The 17,511-nt window shown below is 40.4% G+C and overlaps 1 protein-coding gene across 1 annotated transcript in view; it reads right to left on the reverse strand.

The window, feature by feature from the left end:
* The window catches only part of CNN1 (calponin 1), a 63,824-nt gene extending 48,068 nt beyond the window's left edge, over window positions 1-15,756 (reverse strand). The window contains exon 1 of the mRNA XM_075855463.1: window positions 15,675-15,756. Coding sequence (XP_075711578.1) covers window positions 15,675-15,734 — 60 coding nt within the window. The 5' untranslated portion in view covers window positions 15,735-15,756. The remainder of the gene's footprint in view (window positions 1-15,674) is intronic.
* Window positions 15,757-17,511: the final 1,755 nt, after the last annotated feature.

A 17,511-nucleotide genomic window follows, 5' to 3' on the forward strand; every position in this document is an offset into this window, starting at 1 on the left:
TGGACTGTGTACTGTATATTATTTGGGCACTGTATGGCACTGTTATGCAGGTTGTGTACTATATATTATTTGGGCACTCTATGGCACTATTATGTGGGCCATGTACTATATATTATTTGGGTACTGTATGTTGCGGTTATGTGGGCTGTATACTATATATTATTTGGGTACTGTATGTTGCTGTTATGTGGGCTGTGTACTGTATATTATTTGGGTACTGTATGTTCCTGTTATGTGGGCTGTGTACTGTATATTATTTGGGCACTGTATGGCACAGTTATGTGGGCTGTGTACTGTATATTATTTGGGCACTGTATGGCACTGTTATGAGGGCTGTGTACTGTATATTATTTGGGTACTGTATGTTGCTGTTATGCGGGCTGTGTACTGTATATTATTTGGGCACTGTATGGCACAGTTATGTGGGCTGTGTACTGTATATTATTTGGGCACTGTATGGCACTGTTATGAGGGCTGTGTACTGTATATTATGAGCACTGTATGGCACAGTTATGAGGGCTGTGTACTGTATATTATTTGGGCACTGTATGGCACAGTTATGTGGGCTGTGCATGGTCATATTATTTGGGCTGTGTATGGTCTTCCTATTTCGATGCTGTATGGCATGGTTATGTGGGCTGTGCATGGTCTTATTATTTGAACATTGTGCATAGTCTTATTATATGGGCAGTGTGTGGCACTTTTATGTGGGCTGTGTACTGTATATTATTTGGATGCTGTATGGCACTGTTATATGGGCCGTGTACTATATATTATTTGGGTACTGTATGTTGCTGTTATGTGGGCTGTGTACTGTATATTATTTGGGCACTGTATGGCACTATGTGGGCCGTGCACTATATATTAGTTGGGCACTGTATGGCACTATTTTGTGGGCTGTGTACTATATATTATTTGGGTACTGTATGTTGCTGTTATGTGGGCTGTGTTGTATATTATTTGGCTGCTGTATGTCACTGTTATATGGGCCGTGTACTATATATTATTTGTGTACTGTATGTTGCTGTTATGTGGGCTGTGTACTGTATATTATTTGGGCACTATATGGCACAGTTGTGAGCTGTGCATGGTCATATTATTTGGATGCTGTATGGCACGGTTATGTGGGCTGTGTACTGTATATTATATGGGCAGTGTATGGCACAGTTATGTGGGCTATGTACTATATATTATTTGGGCACTGTATGGCACAGTTATGTGTGCTGTGTATGGTGTTATTATATGGGCAGTGTATGGCACAGTTATGTGGGCTGTGCATGGTCGTATTACTTGAATGCTGTATGGCACGGTTATGTGGGCTGTGTATGGTCTTATTATATGGGCAGTGTATGGCACAGTTATGTGGGCTGTGTACTATATAATATATGGGCACTGTATGGCACAGTTATGTGGGCTGCGCATGGTCGTATTACTTGAATGCTGTATGGCACGGTTATGTGGGCTGTGTATGGTCTTATTATATGGCCAGTGTATGGCACAGTTATGTGGGCTGTGTACTATATAATATATGGGCACTGTATGGCACAGTTATGTGGGCTGTGCATGGTCGTATTACTTGAATGCTGTATGGCACGGTTATGTGGGCTGTGTATGGTCTTATTATATGGGCAGTGTATGGCACAGTTATGTGGGTTGTGTACTATATAATATATGGGCACTGTATGGCACAGTTATGTGGGCTGCGCATGGTCGTATTACTTGAATGCTGTATGGCACGGTTATGTGGGCTGTGTATGGACTTATTATATGGGCGGTGTATGGCACAGTTATGTGAGCTGTGTACTATATAATATATGGGCAATGTATGGCACAGTTATGTGGGCTGCGCATGGTCGTATTACTTGAATGCTGTATGGCACGGTTATGTGGGCTGTGTATGGTCTTATTATATGGGCAGTGTATGGCACTGTTATGTGGGCTGTGTACTGTATATTATTTGGGCACTTTTATGTAGGCTGTGTATAGTTTTGTTATTTAGGTAAGTATTCTGTCAGAACTACACTAAGGCTGGGTTCACACGACCATGTTACGTCCGTAAAGTACGGAACGTATTTCGGCCGGAAGACCCGGACCGAACACAGTGCAGGGAGCCGGGCTCCTAGCATCATAGTTATGTACGATGCTAGGAGTCCCTGCCTCGCTGCCGGACAACTGTCCCGTACTGTAATCATGTTTTCAGTACGGGACAGTAGTTCCACGCAGAGGCAGGGACTCCTAACATCGTACATCACTATGATGCTAGGAGCCCGGCCCCCTGTAGTGTGTTCGGTCCGGGTCTTCCGGCCGAAATACGTTCCGTACATTACGGACGTAACATGGTCGTGTGAACCCAGCCTTAATATTACTTTTATATGGCAATCTTTTATTAAAAAATCAAAACATTATCATACAAAATAAAACTACATCAAGAGAATACCTATTTGTACTTGAGATTTAGCCCTGGTTGTTGGATTTTCTGCATTTAGAAATTGTTCTAAGAAAGTTTTCGAACTGTACATTATATCTATAATATATCCATAACCCTCAGGCCTGTGCAAGGATCTCTGTCCCTAGAAATCACAGACACAGAACGTCCCCAACATCTGGCTGAGGGTAGAGGGGGCATTAAATACCCACATAAAACCAGCTCTACAGTGTGAGGGTCCGACAAACAACACCTCCTATCTCAGCCTCCAAGACTTGGCGTGATCATCTATTACACGGTTACTTAATCATTTCAATGTGTTCCATGTCGTACAACGCAGGTTTCCTCAGTGGCAAGATGTGACCGGGTGGTTGTGTTTGGGGTTGTCCAGAGCATAACTCGGTGATTATTTCCCTATTAATGGTGACGGAGGTAAACAAGAATATTCCCATTCCGCAAGCAGAGATCTTGAAAATGATAAGGAATTGAATCACACAGTATATTAGAATGTTGCAGAACTTCTATTGAACCCTAATTTAACCTTATTTACATGAATCTGGAAAACCCTTTTAATTCTCCAAGTTAGGGACAGTGTACTATATCCAATCTCGTGTGGTGTAGATGGATTGTGAGAACCCAGAAATCCCTGAGAGTCACCCTGAACAGAGCCTTTTCCTAAGAATAGCTGCAGAGTGAAGGAAAGGGGCAGCGGCGGAGCATTTCTCATGTAGGAATGTTCTGCTCCAGGATTGTCATGTAATTGCCAGCTGCTAATTAACAGACGGGGCAGACAGTATGAATGGGGGATGTGAGAGAATAGTGGCAGGGAAGGAGGGGGTCAATTCACACCTGGGTTATGGATTTCACCAATACCCTTATATAGTAGAGACATTTCATGTGAGAGGAGCCGGCCTTATATGGTCTGTGCTCTCTCTTCCAGGACGGGTTCCCTGTACAGTGTACAGCCTGGCAGCTCCCTGCTGGAAGGCACAGGGTTAAATTATCCATCTATTCACTGTGCGCTTCCAGACTGGTAAATATGTCATTTCTTATATACTTGCTGTAACTGATCCCTGTTCACATGTCAGGATCACACTGCCACTGTATGTCGCCCAAATATGTCTGCTCCCTACTGCCTTTGTCACCCTGAGGTGGGAGGAGCATATTCCATGTCACAAAGCTCCTCCCTCCTCTGTGTCACCCTGAGGTGGGAGGAGCAGACTTCATGATATATAGCTCCTCCTACCTGTTTGTGTCACCCTGTGGTGGGAGGAGCAGACTTCATGATATATAGCTCCTCCTACCTGTTTGTGTCACCCTGTGGTGGGAAGAACAGACTCCATGTCACATAGCTCCTCCCTCCTGTCTGTGTCATCCTGAGGTGGGAGGGGCAGACTCCATGTCACCCTGTGGTGGGTAGAACAGACTCCATGTCACATAGCTCCTCCCTCCTGTCTGTGTCACCCTGAGGTGGGAGGGGCAGACTCCATGACACATATCTCCTCCCTCCTATCTGGTCACTCTGTGTAGAATGGAGTACATACCACAGTCTTCTCTCTATTTAAAGTATTTATTTTTTTGCCTTCAAAATATTCTACAACATAAGATGCACTGCAAAATCTAAGAAAAATAGTAATCGTCCCATCTAAAAAATTTTTGTCCAGTTTCTAAATAATTTCTTATAAACATATGAGTTTTAAATGATGTATTAGACATTTCTGTAAAATGATCCTGGCACCACCCCATTTGAGTTCTTAGTTTTTTTCAAACTAACCAGACCCCACTAACATAACCAGAGGAAATCCCGCATATACCAGCATGGTGCATATCACTATATACAAGAAGATGTATAACTTATACCTGCTGTTCATATATAATTATATGCAGAAGATACCCAGGTTATACCAGCATGCTCCATATCACTATATACAAGGAGATGTATAACTTATATATGTACAGCTGGTATAATTATATACAGAAGATACCCAGGTTATACCAGCATGCTCCATATCACTATATACAAGATGATGTATAACTTATACCTGCTGTTCATATATAATTATATGCAGAAGATACCCAGGTTATACCAGCATGCTCCATATCACTATATACAAGAAGATGTATAACTTATACCTGCTGTTCATATATAATTATATGCAGAAGATACCCAGGTTATACCAGCATGCTCCATATCACTATATACAAGGAGATGTATAACTTATATATGTACAGCTGGTATAATTATATACAGAAGATACCCAGGTTATACCAGCATGCTCCATATCACTATATACAAGATGATGTATAACTTATACCAGCTGTTCATATATAATTATATACAGAGGATACCCAGGTTATACCAGCATGCTCCATATCACTATATACAAGAAGATGTATAACTTATACCAGCTGTACATATATAATTATATACAGAAGATCCACAGGTTATACCAGCATGCTCCATATCACTATATACAAGAAGATGTATAACTTATACCTGCTGTTCATATATAATTATATGCAGAAGATACCCAGGTTATACCAGCATGCTCCATATCACTATATACAAGGAGATGCATAACTTATATATGTACAGCTGGTATAATTATATACAGAAGATGCACAGGTTATACCAGCATGATCCTTATCACTATATAAAAGAAGATGTACAACTTATACCAGCTGTATATATATAATTATATACAGAAGATACCCAGGTTATACCAGCATGCTCCATATCACTATATACAAGAAGATGTATAACTTATACCAGCTGTACATATATAATTATATACAGAAGATCCACAGGTTATACCAGCATGCTCCATATCACTATATACAAGAAGATGTATAACTTATACCTGCTGTTCATATATAATTATATGCAGAAGATACCCAGGTTATACCAGCATGCTCCATATCACTATATACAAGGAGATGCATAACTTATATATGTACAGCTGGTATAATTATATACAGAAGATGCACAGGTTATACCAGCATGATCCATATCACTATATACAAGAAGATGTATAACTTATACCAGCTGTTCATATATAATTATATACAGAGGATACCCAGGTTATACCAGCATGCTCCATATCACTATATACAAGATGATGTATAACTTATACCAGCTGTACATATATAATTATATACAGAAGATACCCAGGTTACACCAGCATGCTCCATATCACTATATACAAGAAGATGTATAACTTATACCTGCTGTACATATATAATTATATACAGAAGATACCCAAGTTATACCAGCATGCTCCATATCACTATATACAAGAAGATGTATAACTTATACCTGCTGTACATATATAATTATATACAGAAGATGCCCAGGTTATACCAGCATGCTCCATATCACTATATACAAGAAGATATATAACTTATAACAGCTGTACATATATAATTATATACAGAAGATGCCCAGGTTATACCAGCATGCTCCATATCACTATATACAAGAAGATGTATAACTTATACCAGCTGTACATATATAATTATATACAGAAGATACCCAGGTTATACCAGCATGCTCCATATCACTATATACAAGAAGATGTATAACTTATACCTGCTGTACATATATAATTATATACAGAAGATACCCAAGTTATACCAGCATGCTCCATATCACTATAAACAAGAAGATGTATAACGTATACCTGCTGTTCATATCTAATTATATACAGAAGATGCCCAGATTATACCAGCATGCTCCATATCACTATATACAAGAAGATGTATAACTTATACCAGCTGTTCATATATAATTATATGCAGAAGATACCCAGGTTATACCAGCATGCTCCATATCACTATATAGAAGATGTATTACTTATACCAGCTGTACATATATACTTTATATACAGAAGATGTCTAGGTTATACCAGCATGGTCCAGATCACTATATACAAGATGTATAACTTACACCAGCTGTACATATATAATTATATACAGAAGATGCCCAGGTTATACCAGCATGTTCCATATCACTATATACAAGAAGATGTATAATTTATACCAGCTGTACATATATATAATTATATACAGAAGATGTAATACTTATACCAGCTGTACATATATAATTTATATACAGAAGATGTCCAGGTTATACCAGCATTGTCCAGATCACTATATACAAGATTTATAACTTACACCAGCTGTACATATATAATTATATACAGAATATACCCAAGTTATACCAGCATGCTCCATATCACTATATACAAGAAGATGTATAACTTATACCAGCTGTACATATATAATTATATACAGAAGATGCCCAGGTTATACCAGCATGTTCTATATCACTATAGACAAGAAGATGTATAACTTATACCAGCTGTACATATATAATTATATACAGAAGATGCCCAGTATATACCAGCATGCTCCATATCACTATATACAAGAAGATGTATAACTTATACCAGCTGTACATATATAATTATATACAGAAGATGCCCAGGTTATACCAGCATGGTCCATATCACTATATACAAGAAGATGCATTACTTATACCAGCTGTACATATATAATTATATACAGGAGATGCCCAGGTTATACCAGCATGTTCTATATCACTATATACAAGAAGATGTATAACTTATACCAGCTGTACATATATAATTATATACAGGAGATGCCCAGGTTATACCAGCATGTTCTATATCACTATATACAAGAAGATGTATAACTTATACCAGCTGTACATATATAATTATATACAGGAGATGCCCAGGTTATACCAGCATGTTCTATATCACTATATACAAAAAGATGTATAACTTATACCAGCTGTACAGATATAATTATATACAGAAGATGCCCAGTATATACCAGCATGCTCCATATCACTGTATACAAGAAGATGTATAACTTATACCAGCTGTACATATATAATTATATACAGAAGATACCCAGGTTATACCAGCATGCTCCATATCACTATATACAAGAAGATGTATAACTTATACCAGCTGTACATATATAATTATATACAGAAGATGCCCAGGTTATACCAGCATGCTCCATATCACTATATACAAGAAGATGTATAACGTATACCAGCTGTACATATATAATTATATATCAGATGATGCCCAGGTTATACCAGCATGCTCCATATCACTATATACAAGAAGATGTATAACTTATACCAGCTGTACATATATAATTATATGCAGAAGATGCCTTAGTATATACCAGCATGCTCCATATCACTATATACAAGAAGATGTATAACGTATACCAGCTGTACATATATAATTATATACAGAAGATGCCCAGTATATACCAGCATGCTCCATATCACTATATACAAGAAGATGTATAACGTATACCAGCTGTACATATATAATTATATATCAGATGATGCCCAGATTATACCAGCATGCTCCATATCACTATATACAAGAAGATGTATAACTTATACCAGCTGTTCATATATAATTATATATCAGATGATGCCCAGATTATACCAGCATGGTTCATAGCACTTTATACAAGAAGGTGTTTTACTTATAGCAGTTGTACATACTTGTATATAATTATATTTATTAGAAGATGCATAAATTATACCAACTGTAGATATATAAACATACCAGTTAGTTGGATTGATGGGTGATTTCCAGACCTTGAGGTCTGCATCTTGAAAAATTGATTCAGTTTTCCATTGACCTCTATATTCCTTTCTTGGAGTGACAGGTCAGAAGGTTATTGTGGTCAATATAGAAGAAATATGTGACAATAGCCGTTAGAGAATTTTTAGACATTAGATTGTTAGAAATCTCAAGCAAATGTCGATGGATCTCTCAATAGGGGTCTATTGTCTGTACCTGGCCATAGACGTGATTACACTTCCTATTCAACGTGGAATGGTAGAATGGAGAAAAGAGGCCACAAGTTAAAATCTATCCCGTTGGATCCTGTCCTGTCAAAATCAGTGGAATCTTCCAAGAGATATCTAATATCTATGGCCGGCTTATGGCTGCCATCTCTAAGATATTTTAAATTGAGGACATTAGGAAGAACTGTCACAGGAGAACAAATTCAGTTCTCTTGAGGAAAGAGCAAGACTCTGGGAATCTAATAGTTTGATAGGGTAGGCCGATGAGGCAGAAGAAGAAGAGGGATTCTAGAACAGTTATCATAAGACAAGGGAGGAGGACACTGTGTACTGAACTCATTCATGGGTGCTGGTCTTCACAAAGGGGTCTTGGTATTCTTTCTGTTCCGCTCAATTTATCGGCACAGTGGACACAAAATGTCAACACTATTATTTCTCATTGGTGGCCAGCTGTTACCTCCAGGCCACCTGTAACAGAATTCCCTGATCTTTGCCCCAATGGACATTATGCCATTGAAGATGTGACCATCACGTTCAACTACCTCCTCATATATGGTAACTAGCATTGCTAGGACATAGACAATATAAAATCCTTGTGGACTGTTCTTCATAAACTACTTTGGAAGTGTTAGTTTGTCTTGGATAACCTCTTTAATGCACCAAAGACTGATTCTGAAGACCCACCCTACCTCGACATGGTAAATAAATCCCATAATGACGTGTAGAAAACTTTTGGACATCTCATCACGTCTACAATGTAGACAAGAAATAGTCAATGCTCAAGGAGGTAACTAATACTTTACAAGAAAAAGGGTGGCCATAGATATGTCACTAACACATACAGTCGTAAGACCCACTGAGATATGGAGGTGATCTCTCTCTTGAAGGGTCTTGTTCTTCAGTTCAAATTATTTTAAACATGCAAGATCTTCTTGAGTTATATCAAGTGCTTCTGGTCATCTGAGGTGCTCTTTCATCTCTCGACATTACCTAATTCTTGGCACAATAGTCATATCAGGCCATAAAATAGGACCATGAATGAACATCTGGAGGTTGAACAAGGCAAGAGGTTTTTCGCGAACTGGCACTGCTGAGATAAGTCTGACCCTTATTTTTCTATGAGTTAGTACAGCAAAACAGGTGAGGGAATTGCGGCGCTCCTCCGAGAATATTGTGAGGTGGTGAAGTGTAGATCGCCTGCTGCCACCCACTGCAGTCCCTTGGTGCTAAATCCTTAGTACCTGGGACAAGGTATGAGTCAGAAGGTAAGAAGAAAATTGCAGTCTAATTACGGGCATCGGCGCCAGGCTGAAGAGAATCAGGAACGGAGTCAAGTGAGTAGGATCTAGGAGATCTTTTATTGAGAAGACGACGCGTTTCTGGACCGGACTGGTCCCTTCGTCAGGTCGGTATACAATCCGACCTGACGAAGGGACCAGTCCGGTCCAGAAACGCGTCATCTTCCCAATAAAAGATCTCCTAGATCCTATTCACTCGACTCCATTCCTGATTCTCTTCAGCCTGGCGCCGATGCCCGTAATTAGACTGCAATTTTCTTCTTACCTTCCAACCCTTATTTTTCTATGACACATTGGATGGATCGTATAGATGCATGGAGCTTCCCCAGCATGCATTGACATGTTTATTGTCATTAGAAGAGCTTTATTACACACAGTACAGTATACATTTATGGACCTCATGAAGAAACTGCCAAGCTTTAGTCTAAAGGAAGAGACCATCAGAAGGTGGACAAGAGAATCCTTGAGAGCTATCCCAAAAAATCATATCGTTGTGAAGCAGCTTAAACTCTCCCATATTTTGCACTCGATCCAGCTTCTATTGCTTACATCATTGACAGAAGACAAGGGTTTTCTAAAGAACTTGTACTTTTTTGGTCTACACCCTACAATACTGAACTATTGTCATGTCATAAATTAAATCCTTTCACACATGCCAGCTAAATATGATCTTTGTCATTCGGAGATTGCACTAAACCGCATCTCCACATGTTGCCAAACCACACATGCCCATTATAGAAGTTAGGATAACACCCACACTATGTGGAACCCATCCATCTACACCATTGCCTAATGACTGGAGAAAATTTCGATTGGATAAAAAGCAATTAAAACCTGGAATGAAATTCAATTGACACAGTCTCCTCCATGAATTATTAGAAGGGAGGTCTGCTCTTCACAAACCCTTGCTTAGATACCTTTTAAGGAATATTTTGCTAGTGGAAAGATGACAATCCCCGTCCATATGCCCTATATGGATGTCCTAGAGGGACATCTATGAGCCAGAACGAAGAGTTGCTCAGTAAGAGCCGCTCCCGTTCTAGCGAGACTTAAAAATATTACATGGATTACATGGACGGCCATTTATCAGCCGCTGCAGGGGAAATGTCTGGCCAGACAAGTGTTTTCCGAAAGCCGAACCTCCGGCAACTGCAATCTAATAGGAGTTGTCTCTGATAAGACGACCCCTTTAAAGGCCCTATTACACCTGCCGATAATCGGCCGTTGCAGCGAACGCCGATCGAGACATCGTTGATCGGCACTCATTTGCTCCTGTCACACAGAGCTATGGATGGGGACGAGCGGTGGTTACTCCGATCACTCGTACCCATTCATTACCATCATGTCGTCAGTTAGTCTCTCTGTTTACACCGAGAGATGTGCTGTCGACAACGATAATATTTAACTTTTTTAAAACGATACGACCAGCAGATGATCCAGCGTTTGCTCGTTCATCTGCTGATCGTTCCCGTTTACACAGGGCATTTATCGGGAACGAGCGTTATATAAATGCTTGTCTACCCGATAATCGTCCTGTGTAAAACTAGGACCTTTTGTCTTTTTAAGGCCTACAATTCCGGTCAGCCATAACTTTTTTTCTATTGATAAGGCTATGTAGCTATGTGAGCTCTTATTTTGTATAGGTCTTACATAATTTTTGGGTACATGTACGGTAGTGTTTCATTCATTTAATATTTTTCTTTTAAATAGCAGAATGCATTAATAAAAAGCTATTTTTTTCCTTATTACATTTACTACTTATGATAATAGCTGGCATACCATTATTACCAATCAGTCCTGATTTAAACAGTTTAAAGAGTCTCTGTCACCACATTATAAGTGGCCTATCTTGAACATGAGGTGATCGGCGCTGTAATGTAGATTACAGCAGTGGTTTTTATTTAGAAAAACGATCATTTTTGACGGAGTTATGACCTATTTTAATGAGTTTCTTAATGCCCAACTGGGCGTGTTTTCGTTTTTGACCAAGTGGGCGTTGTGGAGAGAAGTGTATGACGCTGACCAATCAGTGACCAATCAGCGTCATACACTTCTCCCCATTCATTTACACAGCAGCATTGTGTTCTTACTAGATCACTATATGCAGCCACATACACACATACGTTACTGAAGTATCCTGAGAGTTAATAGACATCACTACCAGCCAGCACGTGATGTCTATTCAGAATCCTGACCCTTCGCTACCGTTTGTGTGTGATTTACAGCACAGCACATCGAGATCACGCTGGGCTGTCATTTACAGCGTAATCTTCCAAGATTACGCTTGAGGTGCTGTAAATCTCACACAAGCGTTAGCGAAGTGTCAGTTTTCTCCAATCTCACTCTCTTGGAATGTGGCTGTCAATCATAGCCACACTCCCGTTCATGATCCCCGTTCATGATCCCATGGGCATAGCGATCACCATAACCTACATGTACGGTATCATGTGAGAATGACATCCTACCGATGAGGTACATCTACATCACAGTGCATTAAAGGGTTGAGAAGGTGCTGTAATTCAGACCTCTTCTTCCTCCTGTAGCTTGGTTTAGGAAGTAGAGAAATTACAACAACCTTTATTTAGCAGCTATGACGTTATCATTTTGTCACAAAGTCACCCAGGTGTCCAAGAGATGCATAGCCCCTGCTCTCCTACTTCTGTAAAAAGACAATGAAGAACCTAGGATTTAAAGACCATCAGTCTTTAATGAATGACTTTGTATTAGTTGGATGAGAAAACAAAAAGGTCAATTTGTAAAGGGTTAAGATGTTTTTTTGCCTACCCCTTTTGGAGGACTTGCTTACTCCACCTAAATGCTTTGTGACTTACCACATTCATGGTGCATTATAGGCTAAATCCTCACATATGCTGCTGCCTTAAAGCCTTTAAACCCCCAGTATTATCATTGCTAAAATTAGCTCCGACAACCATACCCACCTTCAAGTGCAATGACCATAGGCCGACATAGACAGCAAAGGGCCCCCATGCAAGAACAGCACATGGGCACCTCCCACGCCAATTACCCATCATAGAGTCCCCCTTTATGCCTCTCTAACAATCCACCAATAATTGTGAGCCATTCAATAGCTCTGTCCCTAATATGCAATCTAGAAGGAACCTGGTCTTAAGGTGGCAATGGGCCCCAATACCTACTAGGCTACAGTGTAGCCGCATAAATTGTATTTCCACCCCGTGTAACAAATTTGTGAAGTTTAATAAATTCTCCAAAATGATTGGCTTGCTTTGACATATAAAAGTTAATGCATTTCAAAAATGATCAGTTTAGCTTCATTGGTTCTAGCAAGATTCAAGCTAAGGGGGGCGCTGTTGCATTGTTGTCTATGGGAAAGCATTTGCTATTACAGTGTTGAATTATGGTACTGCAAGTGACTGAATAAGATAGTAATGAAGAATCTGTCAGAAATGGCAGATAAGCTCAACAATACATCACTGGAGAGATAGTTCATCCCCTTTAGGTTAAGTGGTTGTGGACCTTATTTTTAGAACTTGTTAACCCAATGTTTGCCTTGAACTACCGCTGAGATCAGGATACTGCAATTAGTAATATCTACTATTACTGACGATGTACCAATGTAGAATCAGTCTTCAAGTCTACACCGTATACACGTAACGTCATTTACTGCAACCAGTACCTTGGAGGTTCTCTATACATAATCCAAGAATTCTGTAATACCGTACGTCTTCTCCTAATAAGCCCAAGACCACCATTAGAGGTTGGAATAGGCTCCTAGAATGTTATGCATGAGCCAGTGGTCTATCCATTGATTATGATAAACAGTTGGTGGGAATATGGTTGGTCATTGGGGGCAGTAGATGAATGACCCTCAGACCCGTGTTATAAGTGTAGACAGGGCATGAGTGTCTACTCTCGAGGTGAATCACACATCAGTAGCATCAGGCATGCTTTTAAGTAGAATCAACAATCTGTCAACAAACAAGCTTATTACACTGTTGTGAAACTGATCCATCATGTCTCAAGAATCCAGCTCAGGCTGCCAGATGATTACACACAAGACAGAAATATATTAATAGAGTGCTAGCTCTACAGATCAGACGTTCATAGATACTCATCTGGACATCCAGGGGAAATGTGACTCCCAGAACAATAATACACTGACTCGGAGTACAGGACAATGACAAACTGACACTTGGGGTACATGATAATGACACACTGACTCGGAGTACAGGACAATGACATACTGACACTTGGGGTACAGGACAATGACACACTGACTCGGAGTACAGGACAATGACACACTGACACTTGGGGTACATGATAATGACACACTGACTCGGAGTACAGGACAATGACACACTGACACTTGGGGTACATGATAATGACACACTGACTCGGAGTACAGGATAATGACACACTGACACTTGGGGTACAGGACAATGACACACTGACACTTGGGGTACGGGACAATGACACACTGACACTTGGGGTACGGGATAATGACACATTGACACTTGGGGTACAGGATAATGACACACTGACACTTGGGGTACAGAACAATGACACACTGACACTTGGGGTACATGATAATGACAATGACACTTGGGGGACAGGATAATGGAACACTGACACTTGGGGTACAGGATAATGACACTGACACTTGGTACAGGATAATGACACACTGACACTTGGGGGACAGGATAATGACACCCTGACACTTGGGGTACAGGATAATGACACCCTGACACTTGGGGTACAGGGCAATGACACACTGACACTTGGGGTACAGGATAATGACCCACTAACACTTCGGGTACAGGATAGTGACACACTGACAATTGCGGTACAGTACAAAGACACACTGACACTTGGGGTACAGGATAATGACACCCTGACACTTGGGGTACAGGGCAATGACACACTGACACTTGTGGTACAGGATAATGACCCACTAACACTTGGGGTACAGGATAGTGACACACTGACCCTTGCGGTACAGTACAAAGACACACTGACACTTGAGGTACAGGATAATGATACACTGACACATGGGGTACAGGATAATGACACAATGACACTTGGGGTTCAGGATAATGACACACTGACACTTGGGGTACAGGATAATGACACGGACACTTGGGGTACAGGATAATGACCCACTAACACTCGGGGTACAGGATAATGACACACTGACACTTGGGGTACAGGATAATGACCCACTAACACTTGGGGTACAGGATAGTGACACACTGACACTTGGGGTACAGGATAATGATACACTGACACATGGGGTACAGGATAATGACACAATGACACTTGGGGTTCAGGATAATGACACACTGACACTTGGGGTACAGGATAATGACACTGACACTTGGGGTACAGGATAATGACCCACTAACACTCGGGGTACAGGATAATGACACACTGACACTTGGGGTACAGGATAATGACCCACTAACACTTCGGGTACAGGATAGTGACACACTGACAATTGCGGTACAGTACAAAGACACACTGACACTTGGGGTACAGGATAATGACACCCTGACACTTGGGGTACAGGGCAATGACACACTGACACTTGGGCTACAGGATAATGACCCACTAACACTTGGGGTACAGGATAGTGACACACTGACACTTGCCGTACAGTACAAAGACACACTGACACTTGGGGTACAGGATAATGACACTGACACTTGGGGTACAAGATAATGAGACACTGACACTTGGGATACAGGACACGAACACTTGGGGTATAGAACCATGACAATAGAAAGTTTTGCGGACCACATAATAATACCAAAAAGCTTTGAGATCAGATTGTCAGCTCTACGGGTCATATAACTTTTCTCATATAAGAAACAAGTCATCTTCAGATCCAATATCAACAACCCATCAGCAGGAAAGAGTGTCAGCAGGAAAGAGTGTCAGCTCCGCAGATCAGACAGAAAACTCTATATATAAAGTGTTAGCTGTAGTAAGTAGCCTGAGGTGGGCGTTCATATAGACAATATATTGTCAGATTAGGGGTCCATATATGTGAAATACAGGGGCTACATATAATATTTTAGATTGCATGCTCTTGGGACAAGCCTCTCACCTTGCTCTTAACCTCCGCACTGAGTCCATAGGCTGGGCCTCTGTTAAAGTGAGCAGACATGTTGATCTGTCCTGTAGCCTTGCTCCTTCAGAAGATGCTCTTAAAATCTTTCCTTCAACTTTTTAAATGTCTCATTATCCGGGAGATGTGTGTCTGTGGAGAGGGTGAGGGATTGGTTCAGTGTGTGGCCAATTGTGGAGCGGTATTCCCTGTGATGTCAACGTGTTGGTATTAAAAAAAAAAAAAAAAAAAAATGAAATATATATATATTTATATAGTGAGATATATCAGGACTGTGTCAGATTTTCCAACTTTGGAATTTTTTGGACTGATGATGGCAGAGAGAGGGAGGGAGGGGAGAGGGGAGAGGGAGGAATCCAGACAGAGGATTGAGAAATAAAGATAGAGAGTGAAAGCGAATGCAAATACAATTTAATAGGATCAGATGACTAAAGGGTTAAATAGACGGAGGAGGAAGGGACGGAGTGAGAAAGCATTAATAAGAGAGGTTATTGAGCTAAACAACAGCTGATGAGATCCAATAATGAAGCAGAGGCGGAGAGTGATCTGCTCCAAACACAGAAAATAACCGACTAGATTGTAAGCTCTGCAGAACATGGCAGTTTCCAATACTCTCCTACATAGAGCAACAAATACAAGAAATCCATTATCACTTCTCATCCAGACCTCAAATAAAGATCTGTTTGTATATACAGGCTTGGACTTATAAGGAGAGTATATGTCTGGAATTCCTTGCCTGCCTGTATTATATACATCTTATATTTATTTTACTTCACAGAGTGGAAGAGATGTATGAACCAATCCAAGTGTTATAATAGTAACCTAGCTCTTTACCCCCCGGTAATTACCGTAACCAACTACTGACCCTCATACTACCCCTTTAACACCTTACTACAGTAACCTGGCTCCTGATCCTCTAATTACCCTGTAACATCTTATTACAGTAACCCGGCTCCTGATCCTCTTATTACCCTGTAACATCATATTACAGTAACCCGGCTCCTGATCCTCTTATTACCCTGTAACATCTTATTACAGTAACCCGGCTCCTGATCCTCTTATTACCCTGTAACATCTTATTACAGTAACCCGGCTCCTGATCCTCTTATTACCCTGTAACATCTTATTACAGTAACCCGACTCCTGAGCCTCTTATTACTCCTGTAACATCTTATTACAGTAACCCGACTCCTGATCCTCTTATTACCCTGTAACATCTTATTACAGTAACCCGGCTCCTGATCCTCTTATTACCCTGTAACATCTTATTACAGTAACCCGGCTCCTGATCCTCTTATTACCCTGTAACATCTTATTACAGTAACCCGGCTCCTGATCCTCTTATTACCCTGTAACATCTTATTACAGTAACCCGGCTCCTGATCCTCTTATTACCCCTGTAACATCTTATTACAGTAACCCGGCTCCTGATCCTCTTATTACCCTGTAACATCTTATTACAGTAACCCGGCTCCTGATCCTCTTATTACCATGTAACATCTTATTACAGTAACCCGGCTCCTGATCCTCTTATTACCCTGTAACATCTTATTACAGTAACTCGACTCCTGATCCTCTTATTACCCCTGTAACACCTTATTACAGTAACCCGGCTCCTGATCCTCTTATTACCCTGTAACATCTTATTACAGTAACCCGGCTCCTGAGCCTCTTATTACCCTGTAACATCTTATTACAGTAACCCGGCTCCTGAGCCTCTTATTACCCTGTAACATCTTATTCCAGTAACCCGCCTCCTGATCCTCTTATTACCCTGTAACATCTTATTACAGTAACCCGGCTCCTGATCCTCTTA

This window comes from Rhinoderma darwinii, chromosome 3 (assembly GCF_050947455.1).
Source record: "Rhinoderma darwinii isolate aRhiDar2 chromosome 3, aRhiDar2.hap1, whole genome shotgun sequence".
Lineage (NCBI taxonomy): Eukaryota > Metazoa > Chordata > Amphibia > Anura > Rhinodermatidae > Rhinoderma > Rhinoderma darwinii.